The sequence below is a fragment of the Mobula birostris genome, chromosome 6 (genome assembly GCF_030028105.1).
Source record: "Mobula birostris isolate sMobBir1 chromosome 6, sMobBir1.hap1, whole genome shotgun sequence".
Taxonomy (NCBI): Eukaryota; Metazoa; Chordata; class Chondrichthyes; order Myliobatiformes; family Myliobatidae; genus Mobula; species Mobula birostris.
The window spans coordinates 120,119,567-120,134,759 of record NC_092375.1 but is presented as its reverse complement, the minus strand read 5'-3'; the positions used below and the strand labels follow the sequence as shown (position 1 = coordinate 120,134,759).

At 41.4% G+C, this 15,193-nt stretch overlaps 1 protein-coding gene across 3 annotated transcripts in view; it reads left to right on the top strand.

Moving 5' to 3' along the window:
• Positions 1-269: 269 nt before the first annotated feature.
• pcnt (pericentrin) overlaps positions 270-15,193 on the top strand; it is a 232,774-nt gene continuing 217,850 nt past the window's right edge. For all 3 annotated transcript variants that reach the window (XM_072261173.1, XM_072261172.1, XM_072261171.1), the window contains exons 1-4: positions 270-536; positions 8,678-8,827; positions 10,646-10,696; positions 11,568-11,750. In XM_072261173.1, coding sequence (XP_072117274.1) covers positions 489-536; positions 8,678-8,827; positions 10,646-10,696; positions 11,568-11,750 — 432 coding nt within the window. In that variant the 5' untranslated portion in view covers positions 270-488. The remainder of the gene's footprint in view (positions 537-8,677; positions 8,828-10,645; positions 10,697-11,567; positions 11,751-15,193) is intronic.

Below are 15,193 nucleotides of genomic sequence, written 5' to 3'. Positions count from 1 at the left end.
CAATGGTCGCCTCATTGCCGTTGGTGTTTGAAATTCGATCGGGCCCATGTTTCGCGCGGGCTAATTGGTCGGAGTCTGCAACGATCGTGGACGGTCGGCGAGGAGGGGGTGGTGCCTGGATGCAGGCTGGCTGACCTATTGGTCGAGAATGAGGGAGGGCAGTGTTGAGTAACGCGATTGGTGGAGAATGGGGAACTGGGCATGTCGTCGTTTTGGAGGAGGTCAGGCGCTGCGGCCATGTTGAAAGCCTGGTGTTTGCGACGGTTGGTGGGCGAGTGAGTGAGGGAGGTCGGCGGGGAATCTGCCGGGGGATAGTCCGTGGGGGAACGCTCAAGGAGGGCCGATCCTGCCGCTGGGAGGGCGCCCACCACGTTACAGTCTGGTCTGGTCAGTGGGCAGCCCTCGTCGCATTCCTATCCGGTCGGTGGGGGAGCGCCCACTGAGTTACCAGCCGGGCTCTCCTCGCCCCTCCATCGGGTCCCCCGGCCATGGAGGATGCAGAGAGACGCAGGAAGCTGGAGACGGCGAGGGCCAAGGTAAGTAACGTCTGAACATGTGAAGAGTAGCTGGAACCCGGGGTCTAGACTGGAATGGGGAGGGGCGGCTGTAGCATTGAGGCGGGGGTTCTGCTGGGCCCAGCGGATCAGGGAAGACATTCGGCTGTCGGTGTGGATCCTCCGATGTGATAGATTCCTGGTCCTCGCTGCTGCTGTCAAAGTAAATCTTGATGTCAGTGTGAGGAAGCAGTCGTGATCTTTTGCTATCAAGAATATATTGCACAGACAGTCACTCGTGTTGACTGCTTCAGGAGTTCATCAGGTCTTGCCTTATCTGGGATATTCTACCATTGCACCCGTCCTACCCTTTTGTCTGTTACCTGAATTTGGTGAATACTAATCGAGTAAGTTGCATGGGACTTTGGGAGTATGAGAGTGGAAGTAATCGAATTACCCTTTGAAAGAGTAATTCTTGGACTGTTTTGAGAAGAATGGCCCATTGTTCAGCCAAAAGCACAGAAACAGATTATCTGATCACAGTCAGAAGTGAACTGCCCAACCTAATCTGAAGTTCCAACCCTGGGTCTTCAACGCAGTGGTAGGGACAATGTGTAAACTCCACAGTAGCTGGTGTCTCTTGCTGTGTCACTGTGCTGTCTTACATTTATGCGCACCCTACAGTATTCTACCACTTTACATTTGGCGACAATGCTTTGGGATATAAATGAGCTGCAGATATGGGCAGAGAAATTGTCTGGGCAAGTGTGAAGTGTTGTGCTGTGGGAGATCAAATATGAAGGAAAAGTACACAATTAATGGCAGGACCATTAATAGCATTGGTGTATGTAGGGATCTTGAGATCCGAGTTTATAGCTCCTTGAAAGTGGCCATGCAAGTCAGTAGGGTGGTAAAGAAGCCTTTATTATTGGAGGCAATGAGTTCAAGAATTAAGAAGGAAGTTAAGTTGCAGCTTTATAAAACTGGTTTGACATACCAGGAGAATTTTATGCATTTATAGTTGCCCCTCTCCAGGAGGGATTTGGAGGCTTTGGAGAGGGTTCAGAAGAGGTTTACCAGGATGCTACTTGGATCAGAGGACATTTGCTTTAAGGGGAGGTTGGACTGACTAGGGTTGTTTTCTGTAGAGCTGAGGGCTGCAGTTTATAAAATTATGTGAGGTATAGATGGTGTAGGCGGTCAGTATCTTTTTCCTGGGGTGGAAATGTCTGCTACCAGAAGGCATGCGTTTAAGGTGAGTGGGGAAGTTCAAAGAGAATGTGCAAGTAAGTTTGTTACATAATGGTTGATGCCTGAAATTTGCTGCCAAGGTAATAGTGGAGGCAGATATGATAGAGGTGTTTGAGGCTTTTAGATTGGCATGTTAATATGCAGGGAGTGGATGGATGTTGATCATGTACAGGCCGAAGAGGTTTGGTTGAATTCAGCATTGTGTTTGGCCCAGACTTTGTGGGTGGAAGGGCCTATTCCTGTGCTATACTGTTTATGTTGGCTAATATGCTTCCTTTGTTGCAGGAACGATGACTATAGAAGTTGATTTTCTAGTTTAGATGTTGGATGGATACATGTCAAGATTTCTCTGAAGTAACTTTTATGCTAGTGGAATAGTTTCCAGGAGAGTGCAGGTGTGGGGGTTGCATCACTTCCAGTATAATCCTCATTACTTTATGTACTGCCAACTGGATGAGATTGAATATTGGTCTGAATTTTCTCCTGAGCTACATGAATTTTGAATATTTTCTGGGGTGACATTACTTTGAAGCAAGATTGTTGTAGGCCGACAGTATGTTCATGGATTCGCAGCACTGCCTCCTTTAAAAATCTGTAGTAGATAACAGAGTGAGGGTGCATGAAGGAGTATTGAAAGACAGTGAGATATAGAGGCTTTATTTCTTGTTCAACAATGAACTGCATCTATAGTTTTAAAAAATTATGCTATGCTAGGTTTCCTTGACAAATGGCTGTTATTTTAAACTGATAAAACTTGCTTGAAATGGTGTTCATGTTAACATATTTTCACTTGTGTGGCATTTAAAGCAATCCCATTTTCTTCTTTCCTGATGTTGTTCATGTTGTGTTGTGGTCCAGTGTATAGGATGCCCATCAGCTGAGAACCAGTATCCTTTATGTGAAACCCAAATGTGCATGTTGTCAAGGTCATGAATCACAGCGTTTCACTTTTGAGCGTTAGCCCACATTCTTACAACATGCACGGCGTGGTGTTCTGGGGTCACTTGTTACTTGTACCAACATAGAGTGAAAAGCTTGACTTGTATAGTGTTCATGCAGACCAAATCATTATATGGTGCACTGAGGTAGAACAATGCGGAATAAAGTGTAACAGCTACAGAGAAAGTGTAGTGCAGATTGTGAAGGAAATTTATCTCTGTCTATGTACCTCTGTAGCAGTCTGGGGGAACCTCTTGAACTCTATTTCTGATACAGCACCATCTGCTGCTTGTAAGTTCCAAATGTGGTATGACTGGTCTTGATTTTAAAATGTATATTTTTCTGTTTGGTGCGAATTGCTTATGTATTACAGAAAATATTCTGATGTTGAGAGTTTGCTCAAAACATCCGTGTCTGAATACCACAACATTTGTGCAGTGGCAGGTGAATCAGCTGATGTGAGGAGAAGCTTTGGAGTTTAATTAGAACTCATTTACGCCATATTCCCCATTGAATCGTAACAGACAAAATTCCCTTACTTGAACTTCTGCAGTTTCATTGTTCATGGGTTTTCTCGGGGAAATATACATTCAGTGGCCTCCATATTAGGTACACCTGTACAGCTGCTTGATCATGCAAATATCCACTCAGCCAATCATGTGGCAGCAACTCAATGCATCAAAACATGCAGGCATGGTTAAGCAGTTCAGTTGTTTAGACCAAACATCAGAAATGCAATCTGAGTGATCTTGTGTGTGGAATGATTGTTTGTGCCTGACGGGTGGTTTGAGTATCTCAAACTGCTAATCTGCTGGGATTTTCAAGCACAGTTCCCTTTAGAGTTTACAGAGAATGATGTGAAAAGCAAAATTCATCCAGTGAGCTGTAGTTCTCATGGGTAGATTTTTTTTGTTAATGAGAGAGGTTAGAGGAAATCGGCCAAACTGGTTAAAAGGAAAAGGAAGGTGACAATAGCTTGGATAACAACGAGTCACCACAGTGGTGTACAGAAGAGCATCTCTGAACACAAAACATGTCGAACCTTGAATTGGATGAGTTGTAGCAACAGAAGACCATGAACAGACACTTAGTGGCCACTTTATTAGATACAGGAGGTACCTAATAAAGTGGCCCCTAAGTGTACATCACTATTTATGTGAAATAAGTGCTTCTTCATTTCACCTCAAAGTTGATTATTAATTTTATGCTTTGTTTATAATTTTACTTTCAAGAATATAGTTCTGTTTCTGTTGCATCTTATTTTAAATGTTTTTTGTTCTTGATAGCTCACTCTTGTAGTTGTTCATACCTTATACCAGCATGTTTGCTTTTAGCATTAGTGTTTGGATACTTCCATTCCACTGACTGCTTTGACTATGCTAAAAGAATCTCTTGTCTCAAATTGGATTGGTCTTGGCAGATGGTGGTAGTGCCGCATTTATCTGACTTCTGAGATCACATGATATGCTAGGTTATTTTTGGTTTCCGATGCTCTGTCCAAATGGAGACTTGTGTGGAATTTTTTTTAATATAAGTTGGAGGAATGACAACTACCTTGCTAATAAATGCAATTTCTGTGCAAATGGTGATTGCCCAGGGGTTTAAAAGTGTTTGTGTTTGGTTTAGTTTAATCTTTTGTAGGAAGAATGAATTTATACCTGGTACTGCCTATTTAGTCACAGACTTGGCCATCTAGGAATTTGGCATGTGATGGGCTTTTAAAAAAAAATATTCAAAATAAACCCTTGCCCCCAAATAACTATGTACAATTTTCTTTTTCATGCATTATTCCAGTTCTGTTTTGAGAATTAATGGTGAATTTACTTCCACATTCTTTCAGTTGGTGTATTCCTGACCATATACATAGAGTGCAAAGTTCTCGGGCTAAATCTTTGGAAGGCTCGGTGCACTGTCTGTCGCAAATCTTGAATCAATATTAGCATTTTCCTTTCAGTAAGAACTTCAATTTTGCTTCAGATCAGGTACTACTATATGTAATGCATTGTGTACTCACAGTTGAGTGTCCCCTCTTCCTATTATGTCTGATGATTACCAAGTCTCCTTGACTGAGAGATGCCCAGTTTTGAGTAGATCCTGGTAAAATTAATATTGTATTTGTGCTGGGTAAATGTTGCATTTTCTTTGTGGGGGTGGTTACAGTACAGCATTATGAAGATGGGATCTCTGGCTCCTTCTCAAATCTGAAAAATCTTGCACATGCCAGCCAGTAGTGCTTAGAAGTCTTTGATGTCAACTCAGCGTAACCTTAACATACGGACAATGCATATTTAAACTGGAGAACCAGATTTGCGTCTGTTCAGACTAACACACACAAAACGCTGGACAAAACTCAGCAGGTCAGGCAGCATCTATGGAGAGCAATGAACAGTCGCTGTTTCAGGCTGAGACCCTTCATCGGAGTTGAGGCTGTTTTGTTAACATTTCCAGTTTGAATCCTTGATTGGTGAACTGGGGTTGGCCATTGGTGATTGGTTTATCATTGACACAAGTAGCGAGATGCAGTGTTTTGCTTGCCTCGTATAGATCACTTCACAACAGCACAGGGGGAAAAGCAAAAATAATGCCCATCACCAAACTTTCCACACCTATGGACTCACTTTTAACAACTTGTCATCGTATGTTCTCAATATTTATTGCATGTCATCATTTTGTTGTCTTTTGCACATTGGTTATTCATCTGTCCTTGCATTGATTCTATTGTTTAATATTTACTGTGAATATCCACAAGAAAACGAATCTCAGGGTTGTATATGGTGACAATTTTGATAATTTTATTTTGAACTTTGAATATAGTGTTACAGTTACAGAGAGTTGCATTGCGGACAGGCCATAAGGTGCAAGGCCATGGCCAGGTAGCTTGTGAGGTCAAGAGTCCAGTTATTGTACAGGAGGTCTATTCAGTGGTCATGTAACAGTGGGATAGAAGCCATCATTGAGCTTGGTGTACATGGTGTTAGGCATCTGTGTCTTCTACCCTATGGGAGAGGAGAAAAGAAAGTCCATGCGGGCAGGGTCTTTGATTGTGCTGTGTACCTTACTGGGGCAGTGAGAAGTGAAGACCAAGCTGATGGAGGGACGCTAGTTTCTGTGATGTGCTGAACTGTGTTCACAACTTCTGCAGTTGCTATACCCCACTGTGATGCATCTGGATAGGATCCCTTTTTGTGTGATGTCAATTAAAAATGATGAGACTTGATAGGGACATGTTGAATTTCCTTCGCCTTCTAAGGAAGTAGAGGCATTGGTGTGCTTTCTTGGCCATGGTGTCTATGTATATGTATTTGGATTAGGACAAGTTATTGATAATATTTGCACCCAGGAATGTGAAGCTGTGAACCATCTCCACCTTGCCACCATTGATGTAAAGAGTAGCATGTACTCCACCTTACTTTCTGATGTCAATGACTAGCTCCTGTGCTGGCGTTGAAGGGAAGGTTGTTGTCATGATACATGTCACTAAGCTCTTTATCTCTGCCTGTACTTGTCACTTGAGATTTGGCCTGTAATAGAAACATAGAAAATAGGTGCAGGAATAGGCCATTCGGCCCTTCGAGCCTGCACCGCCATTTATTATGATCATGGCTGATCATCCAACTCAGAACACCGCCCCAGCCTTCCCTCCATACCCCCTGACCCCCCGTAGCCACAAGGGCCATATCTAACTCCCTCTTAAATATAGCCAATGAACTGGCCTCAACTGTTTCCTGTGGCAGAGAATTCCACAGATTCACCACTCTCTGTGTGAAGAAGTTTTTCCTAATCTCGGTCCTAAAAGGCTTCCCCTCTATCCTCAAACTGTGACCCCTCGTTCTGGACTTCCCCAACATCGGGAATAATCTTCCTGCATCTAGCCTGTCCAATCCCCTTAGGATCTTATATGTTTCAATCAGATCCCCCCTCAATCTTCTAAATTCCAACGAGTACAAGCCCAGTTCATCCATTCTTTCTTCATATGAAAGTCCTGCCGTCCCAGGAATCAATCTGGTAAATGGTGGTGTCATCGTCAAACAGAGAATGCAGTTCGAGCAGAATCTGGTTGTAAGTGTACAGGGAGGAAAGTCGAATTCTGAGGGCACATTCTTCAGTTGGGGGGGTAGTGGGGGACAATATTGAGGATAATCATGACCATCTGGATTGTGCAAAAAATCATGAATAAATTATTTTGTAAAGGTAACTTTGAACAAAATAACTTAGTCCAGCGGCTACAGGCTTGAGTCGTGTTTGAGTTTGCTGATCTTTGTTTTGACTATGAAATGGTGCGTGAAGACACACTTAAGGTTTTCTTTCTAATGGCCTGTGTACAATAAATTTGTGATTTAGTCAAATTAGGATAGGATTAAAACCTCTTTACCGCTTATGTATGAAAGTGTTGGATCAAGCTCAGTTGATTGGATTCCGCTGAATGTTATGGGTCTGGTTCCGGTGGGGGACAGTGCTTTATAGTACCAGCAACTTGGGTCCATTCCCACTGCTGCCTGTAAGGAGCTTGTACATTCTCTTTGTGACTGCATGGGTTTCCTCCGGTTTCATCTCTCAATCCAAAGATGTACCATTTGTTAGGTTAATTGGCCATTGTAAATTGTCCCGCGATTAAGCTAGGATTAAATTGGGGGATTGCTGGGCAGTGCGGTTTGAAGGGCCTATTCTGCGCTATCTCAAACAATAAATACATTTGAAAAATTGGAAATTGCAGAGAAGATTTACTAAGATGAGTGAGAGCTCAGTTGAACAGGCTAGGACTTTATTCACCTGAGCACAGGAGATTGAGGGGTGATAATATGGAGGTGAATTAATTGAAAATACATGTGGACTAAGATGTTAACTGTCCTGTGCTAACACCTTAGTCCACGTGTATTTTCAATTAATATCATGAGGGTCATAGGGTGAATGGACACAATCTTTTTCCCAGGGATGGGCAATCAAGAACTAGAGGGTAGAGGCTCAAGTTAAGAGGAGAGCCACTTAATAGGAACCAAGGTGGTCATTATATGCAATGAGCAGCCAGAGGAAGTGGTTGAGGCAGGTAAAATAATAACTTTTAAAAGACACTTGGGCAAGTACATGGATAGGAAAGGTTTAGGAGGTTATGGGTTGGATTCTGGCAAACAGGGCAAGTTTGGATGTTGCATCTGTTTCTGTTCTGTATGACTGTAAGACATAACTGACAGATGGATACAAACACAGGGTTTGTTCTTTGACATTGAGGGCATTCTGTTTGTGGGAAATTAAAAAGCTGCTGTATTTGGTAAGGTACAGTCAGCCAGTCTCATATTCTATGAAATTCTAATTTCTTTTATAAATGTTGATATATTCAGCTAGTTGACCTATCGGTTTAATATTCCTGGCCTCTGGAAAGGCCAGGAATAACCGCATCCTGTTTTTTGGACATGGCCTTTCAAAGATAGTTTCAGTTTTGTTTTAGTGATTCAGTCAGGAGATTCTTTCGTTTGCCACAGACTCCATTGGTTAGAAATTTGTAGTTTCACTATTTGAATCTAGAAGGCTTGTGTGGCAAAGCTGTAATCTGCTTTAATCTGCTTTAAAAGCCGGAGGAAAGATATAGTGTCATTCTAAATGACTGATTTATTGTTCTCGTATAGAAAATAAATCCTGATGCAAAAACGTTAACTTGATGCTTGTGAGCAGGAGGCATCAAGGATATTTACTGTATTTTCACCACTTCACTGCAATGTTAATTGAGTTTGTTGTACAGATTAATGGATGTGTTCAGAGAAGATAATCCTGTTAAAGGAGAGCAGTCAGCTACAAATGGGGCACAGCTTTTTGGTGCAGAAATTCTAATTTAACCCACTATGTGAGGGAGTACTTGTTTGTGCCAAGCCTCTTTGGCTCATTGGGCTCTCATCTCAGTGTGTGATTGTATAGTTCCCTATCAGCATGGTGGTGCTCTGGTCCTGTTATCTCTTTCTCATTTACCTCTTGGTTTACCTCTCTTTTACTTTCCTCTGTAGTTTGCTCACTACCAGCAAAGAAAAGCGAGAGGTGACTGCTTGGATTCGGCGAAAAAGAAGAAGAGGAAGGGCCAGGCTGTCCACCAGGATGACCTTCTGCAGGAAGAGCACTCGTTAGTTGAACAAGAGGGAGTAATCTTGGGACATAAGGTAAATGTGCACACAAACATTGCATTTTAAAGATGAAGAGAGTAAACTAACCGCAGCGTTGTTAGACAAATAGAAGAAAAGTAGACAAGCTTGTATTATTTAGTATCACAGTATCTCTGAGATTTATGTCTGTCCTGTAAATAAATCACCTAGCAACAAAAATGCAGCAAAATAATGGAAGGTGTTAATCTCTGTGATAATAGCTTTGTATCATCTTCAGCTGCTCAATTTTTGACACCTCCTTAATAAAGAAGTGCACCACTGGTTGCTGAGCTGAAGGCGTTTCCATAGCAGTCTGGGATAAAAGTTGTTAATTACAATATTCCTTGTGTTCAACCATGTAATGAGTTTGCAGATAATCTGATTGAGGTTTTATTACTATCTTGCTCAGTAAAGAATCTTGTTTTGCTCTTTACTCATTGCTGTTTTTTTTCCATTTTTCTCTTTGGAATTAACTAACATCTTTTCAAAATACTGTCCTTTGGTATATAATATTTGTGAAAAATAAGTACTGTCAAATTGACATGGCACTTAAGTGTATTGCTTTGCATGATTCCTGCCTTTATGTTAGGAGAAGCTAAAAGATATTTTTATTTTGTATACTTAACACAGAACGTTATAGCACAGTTTAAGCCTATTTGGCCCACGATGTTGTGCTGACCTTTTAATCTCCTCTGAGGTTATTGTAACCTTTTCCTCCGTACATAACCCTCCAGTTTTCTTAAAGTTCCTCAAATGTACATTTGACAGGGTATTGTGTTGTGCAAGTAATTTGTGTTTCCAAAATCATTTTGTAATGAAAGCCAACCTGTTTGCTTCATTGTGTTCACTTAACCATTGTGTGCATTAGATGAATTAATTCCTGTCATTTCCCTTCCAAGGTCTGAGAACAGAGTTTAATATGATGTTGAGTAGAGGTTCCCAACCTCCTTTATGCCATGGACCAATACTGTTAAGCAAGGGGTCATTGAACCCCTGATGTAGAAGAACCCAATTATACAGAACAGTTTAAAAACCTTGTTTGCTACTATTTTCTCAATTCTAGCTGTCTTTATACAGATCTTACACAAATGTAAAATTTTTGTGTTGGTAAATGAGTTAATAATTATTTATCATAGAATCAAGGTTGAACCTGGGTCACAGGAGCTATGAGGTTATTACCGTACCAGCTACTGCCTTGCACTTTACTCCAAAAAGTGACTAACTTAGGAATGTTCTTAAAGATACGGCATGATAACAGGCCCTTCTAGCCTTGCGACCCCTTGCTACCTAATTACGCCTGTGTGACCAATTAATCTACTACCCCATACGTCTTTGGAATGTGGGTGGAAACTGGAGCACTCAGAGGAAACCCATGTGATCGTATACAAACTCCATACAGACAATGACAGGAATTGAACCCAGGTCGCTGGGGCTGTAAAGTGTTACGCTACTGTGCCAAAGGTGAATGGTATGAACCAAGATGATTCAACGATCAGTTTCTTGGTATTAAACAGTTGACAATGTACTTGAACAATCAACAAATCTATTCTGCCAGTCAGTCAGATCACAGTTGATCTGCATTGCTTCTATTTATTCTGTCAATGACTTTCCTTGCTGTTTGGCCATCATTGTGCAAATTCTGACAATTGTTTGGTTGAATAAACTCTTCCCAGACTTCCAGCAGGGTACAGCATTTTTATTTTGTCTTTGTTTCAGCTTTCCAGCATGCGCAGGTTTGGTTTGCTTTGTTCCATTGTTGTGGTTAAAGCTCATTCTTGGTCCTACTCGTGTTTATTTTCTGTTTTTTAATGTTTTACTCATTATTACTTTCCACAGGCAAATGATGGACTGTTGAACAAAACAACAACAGAGGAAAGCAGAGATGAGGTGAGCTGTTTATTCAAAAATGGTTAAATTTCTGCCTGAGAAAATGCATCTTTTCTATTAGTTTGGCTGTGTACTCAGAACCAATAATGCTACATTTTTTCAACATTGCTGTTTCGTCATTCTCTCCTTGGCACCCTGTTTCAAAAAGTAAATGCAAGATGTTTGGGGTCTATAAAAATGCACGTACTTTACTATAAGCGATCACTTAAGATTTTGTCAATCCCTTAGTACCTAGAATATGTCTTGCATCTGTAGACATTCACTCAGAAATCTGTAAATTCATGATTGATCATTTTGGATCTTATAAAATATAGATATACCTAATATGTCTGGAAGTGTTTTTGGAAATGCATTCAAATGTGGGTGGTTCTACCCATGTACCCAGTTGGTATCATTTACTGTATATACAGTATTTGTTTCACTTCCGAAGTCATTGTGACTGTACAATTTTCTTTGATTTTGATATTCCCCTGACATTTCTCCTACCATTCACAATTTCCTGTCTTTTTCTTCTGAAGATAAGACTGCAGTTTAGAAGCTTTCCTGCATCATGCTCCAATGCACACTGTGCACAATCTTATCATGCCATCTAAGTATGGAAGGGGAGGTCTGCCCAATCAAATATAGTACATCCAAAGTATATCTGTTCAATAGTGGGCAATTGAAAGAAGAGGGTTTTGGCTAAATTCCTTTGCTCATTGTTATCATTTTGTTATTTTGATACCTTGGAAGTTTTATTATTATTGATATTGAAGGTAAAATGTTGCCAGTGTATTTTTATTTGATTTAATTTTTAACGTTAAGACGTTTGCATCACTTATTTGATATAAAATAAGTGCCAAGGACCTTCACAGCAAATGATCTTTTCCAGGAGGCCAATGTGAGTAATAATACTGAAAATAACCAAACAGAACTAGAGATTTGCCAGCTGAAAGTAATCGAGCTTGAGGAACAATTGCACCAGAAAGAAGTGACTTTGGAGCAACTTGTCACTGAGATGGAAGAACTACAGAAACAACAGGCTACCCATCAAGCGTGTGAGCAGATGCAACAGGTATGGAAGTATACGCAGGTTGGAAATTGCTCAGATCGTCTTCTGTTCTGCAATTTAATGAGCTTTAATTATAGACTACTCTTTGCTGTGCTTTATAGCTTAGAATTTATTGTTTTAATCTGCTTGGTGAAATAGCTTGGCATTTGACCACAGAGTTGCTCTTGCACATTTTGACAGGAGAATTTAGCTTGTGACAAACACTTGCTGCATATTTAGATGTGTCTTTTAAAAAAAAATGTTTCTGGTAATTCATTTTTAGCTTAAATCTTTTGTAATACCCTGGTTCATATTTTTACTATTATGCTGTACATATTTCTTTTTGGCAGTTCTATAAGAGCAGTCTTCTGTCTTCAACTTGTTTGGGTTACTGTTGAAGATGAGAGATGAGAAAGGTGTACCATCGAATTAGGATGGTTGGATTAAGGAGAGGTTTCACTGGTGAGGGACACTAAGGTTGTGCTTGGGGCTTTTGTTCGAGAGGAGGTGGAGAGAGAGTCTTGCTGGGAAGAGCCAGTTGTAGCATACAATCCGGTGGTAGATCCGTTTGTTCAAGATGGATTGCGAGCCACATTCAGAAGGTGGTGTGTGCTTTCACGTTGACCGAGGGCCCAGCGTGTGAGTGACAGAGAAGTTCAAGATGAGCTCCAACTTGTGCACATTTGACTGTTTAATTAGAATGGGTCCTCTTTTAGTTATTCTTTACTAACCTTACAGTTAAGATTCATTAATATAATTCCTTTAATCGTTTACAGTGTACTGTCTGTTATTTCGAGGCATTAATTTGTATCAGGATAGCGAATTACACAGCATCCACACAAACTGGGGTTTGGGTTGGGATCGAGTATGCTTCAATCTCACAAGTTTTGCGGGACCGGAGGTTGTCTTCCCTAGACTTATGCAGCCAAGGAAACCAGGGTGTTTCATTTTATTCTTAATGATGCTAGGTTTGGGTATGTGGTTCTTTGAGTTTTTCTATTTTTCAGAAGCACGAATCCCAGCTTTTTATTTATTTCTTGCCGCAGGGAGATTAAGATGAGCAATAGGACGCAATGTGCCAGACATCTAACATTGAAACTGGTCTATGCTGAACGGAATCCTTTAACTAGCCTTTGGGAGATCTCCCTGCCGCATCTCACCTACCCACTCCTTATTACTAAGGAGTTCTTGAGCAGATTGAAAATTAGGTTTGTGGTGAAGAAAAACAATCATGATTTTGTATGATTCAAAGAGTGCCCCTTGCTACCCAGCATCGGCTGCTCCAAGGAACTGGGCACAAGGGACCAAATTAAAGGGGAGGCCAGTGTTCTCAAAGAATCTTGGTGCTAGATGAAGTCACCAGGATGAAGGGAGTTTAAGCCATGGTAGAATCAGGATGAGCAATTTAAAGGTCATTACATTAGTGGAGCTGAAACCAATGTCTTCAGTAAGGAATGGTAAGTGATTAGGTTATTTAATTTTAAGTCGAACTAAGAAGCTGAACGGATTAACTAGCTAGTTCAATGAAAGGATATGATTCATTATTAGAAATGATAAATGAAAATTCCATTAAGTTCAGTATTAAATCCTTGATGTAGTGTTAGCATTTGTTCATTTTTAGACATACAGGTCCCTTATCTGAAATCTGAAATTTCGGAATTCAGAATTTTTTGGATTTCAGACCCCCCCCCCCCCCCCCGGCTTTTCAAACGTTCGCTTTACGAAACTTCACTGTTACGAAAGACCTACATTAGTACCCTATTTTCGCTTTCAGAAGGTATTTTCACTGTTACGAAAAAAATCAGTGCACAAAAAATCAGCGCGCGATAAAAGGCAGCGCGCGCCCCGAGCAGCCGCTCTCCCCAGATTCGGAACTGCATTCTCGCTGGCACTGCTTAAACACATGCATGTGAGCAGTCGTTTGCAAGATGAGTTGTAAGGTATTGGAAAAGCCTAGAGTTCGTAAGGGTGTTACACTTAGCGTAAAACTAGACATAATTAAGCGTTTTGATCGTGGTGAACGAAGCAAGGACAAAGTGAGTTTGGCTTGTGGAAGTTGGCGAAGATGATGTTGAAGAGGTTTTGGCATCCCATGACCAAGATCTGATAGACAAAGAGCTGATGCAATTGGAAGAAAAAAGGATAACAATCGAAACCGAATGCAATAGCGAACTGAAAGTGAAGCAACTGCGTAAGATCTTCGCTGCAATGATAAAGTACGACTTTAATTTTGAAAGGGTACGTTGGTTTAGGGGATATTTGCAAGATGGTTTGAGTCCTTACAAAAAGCTGTGTGATAGAAAAATGCGGGCGGCTCAGCAGTCAAGCAAGCCTTCCACATCAGCCACAGCAGACGACGAAACTCGACCTTCGACATCAAGGCGGGCAGAGATCGAAGATGACCTGCCTGCCCTAATGGAAACAGACGATGACGAGATGATACCCCAGTGTCCCACCACCCCAACCCCCCAGTGTCCCACCACCCCATCCCCCAGGCCACGGACAGATACCAGTTCACGGAGAATGCAGCGGTAGCCAGGAGGCACACAGCACATCTTTAAGAAAAAAGCCGAAATAAACATGCTAATTAATTAGGTGCCGCCCGGCACGTAATTGTCGGTCAAGATCAGTGCCGATTTCGATTGCATCGTCTCTGATTTGGGCCGACAATTACGTGTCGGGCGGCACCTAATTAATTAGCTTGTTTATTTGGGCTTTTTTCTTAAAGGTGTGCTGTGTGCCTCCCGGCTACCGCTGGACCCCTGCATGCTTTGCGGCAATGTATCGGTCGGTGGCCTGGAGGGTGGGGGGCCACTACACCACCCCAGCCTGCGATGACTCAGTCTAACACACCATCAGTGTGCTCGGCGCTGAACCAATTCCGGTAAGTGATACTACACTGTACATACATTATTTCTACTTTATATAGGCTGTGTATTTTTACGTGTTATTTGGTATGATTTGGCAGCTTCATAGCTTAAAGGTTACTGGAGAGCGCTTGTGCCGTGTTTTTGCCAACAGCGCTTGCGTGAGATTTTCGCTCCGGAGATCTGTGCAGGCAATCGTTGTAGAGAAGTATTTCTACTTTATATAGGCTGTGTATTTATCATATCATTCCTGCTTTTACTATATGTTACTGTTGTTTTAGGTTTTATGTGTTATTTGGCATGTTTGGCAGGTTATTTTTGGGTCTGTGAACGCTCACAAAATTTTCCTATATAAGTAAGTGGTAATTGCTTCTTCACTTTACGACATTTTGGCTTACGAACCGTTTCATAGGAACGCGCTACCTTCAGATGGTGGGGGAAACCTGTACCAAAAAACACGAATGCTCAAGTCCCTTATTTAACCTGTCTCAGTAAGGTGAACTTCAGAACCCAGCGGTGCACCAAACCTACACACACCCTCCCGTATACTTTAAATCATCTCTAGGTTACTTATAATACCCAATACAATGTAAATGCTAT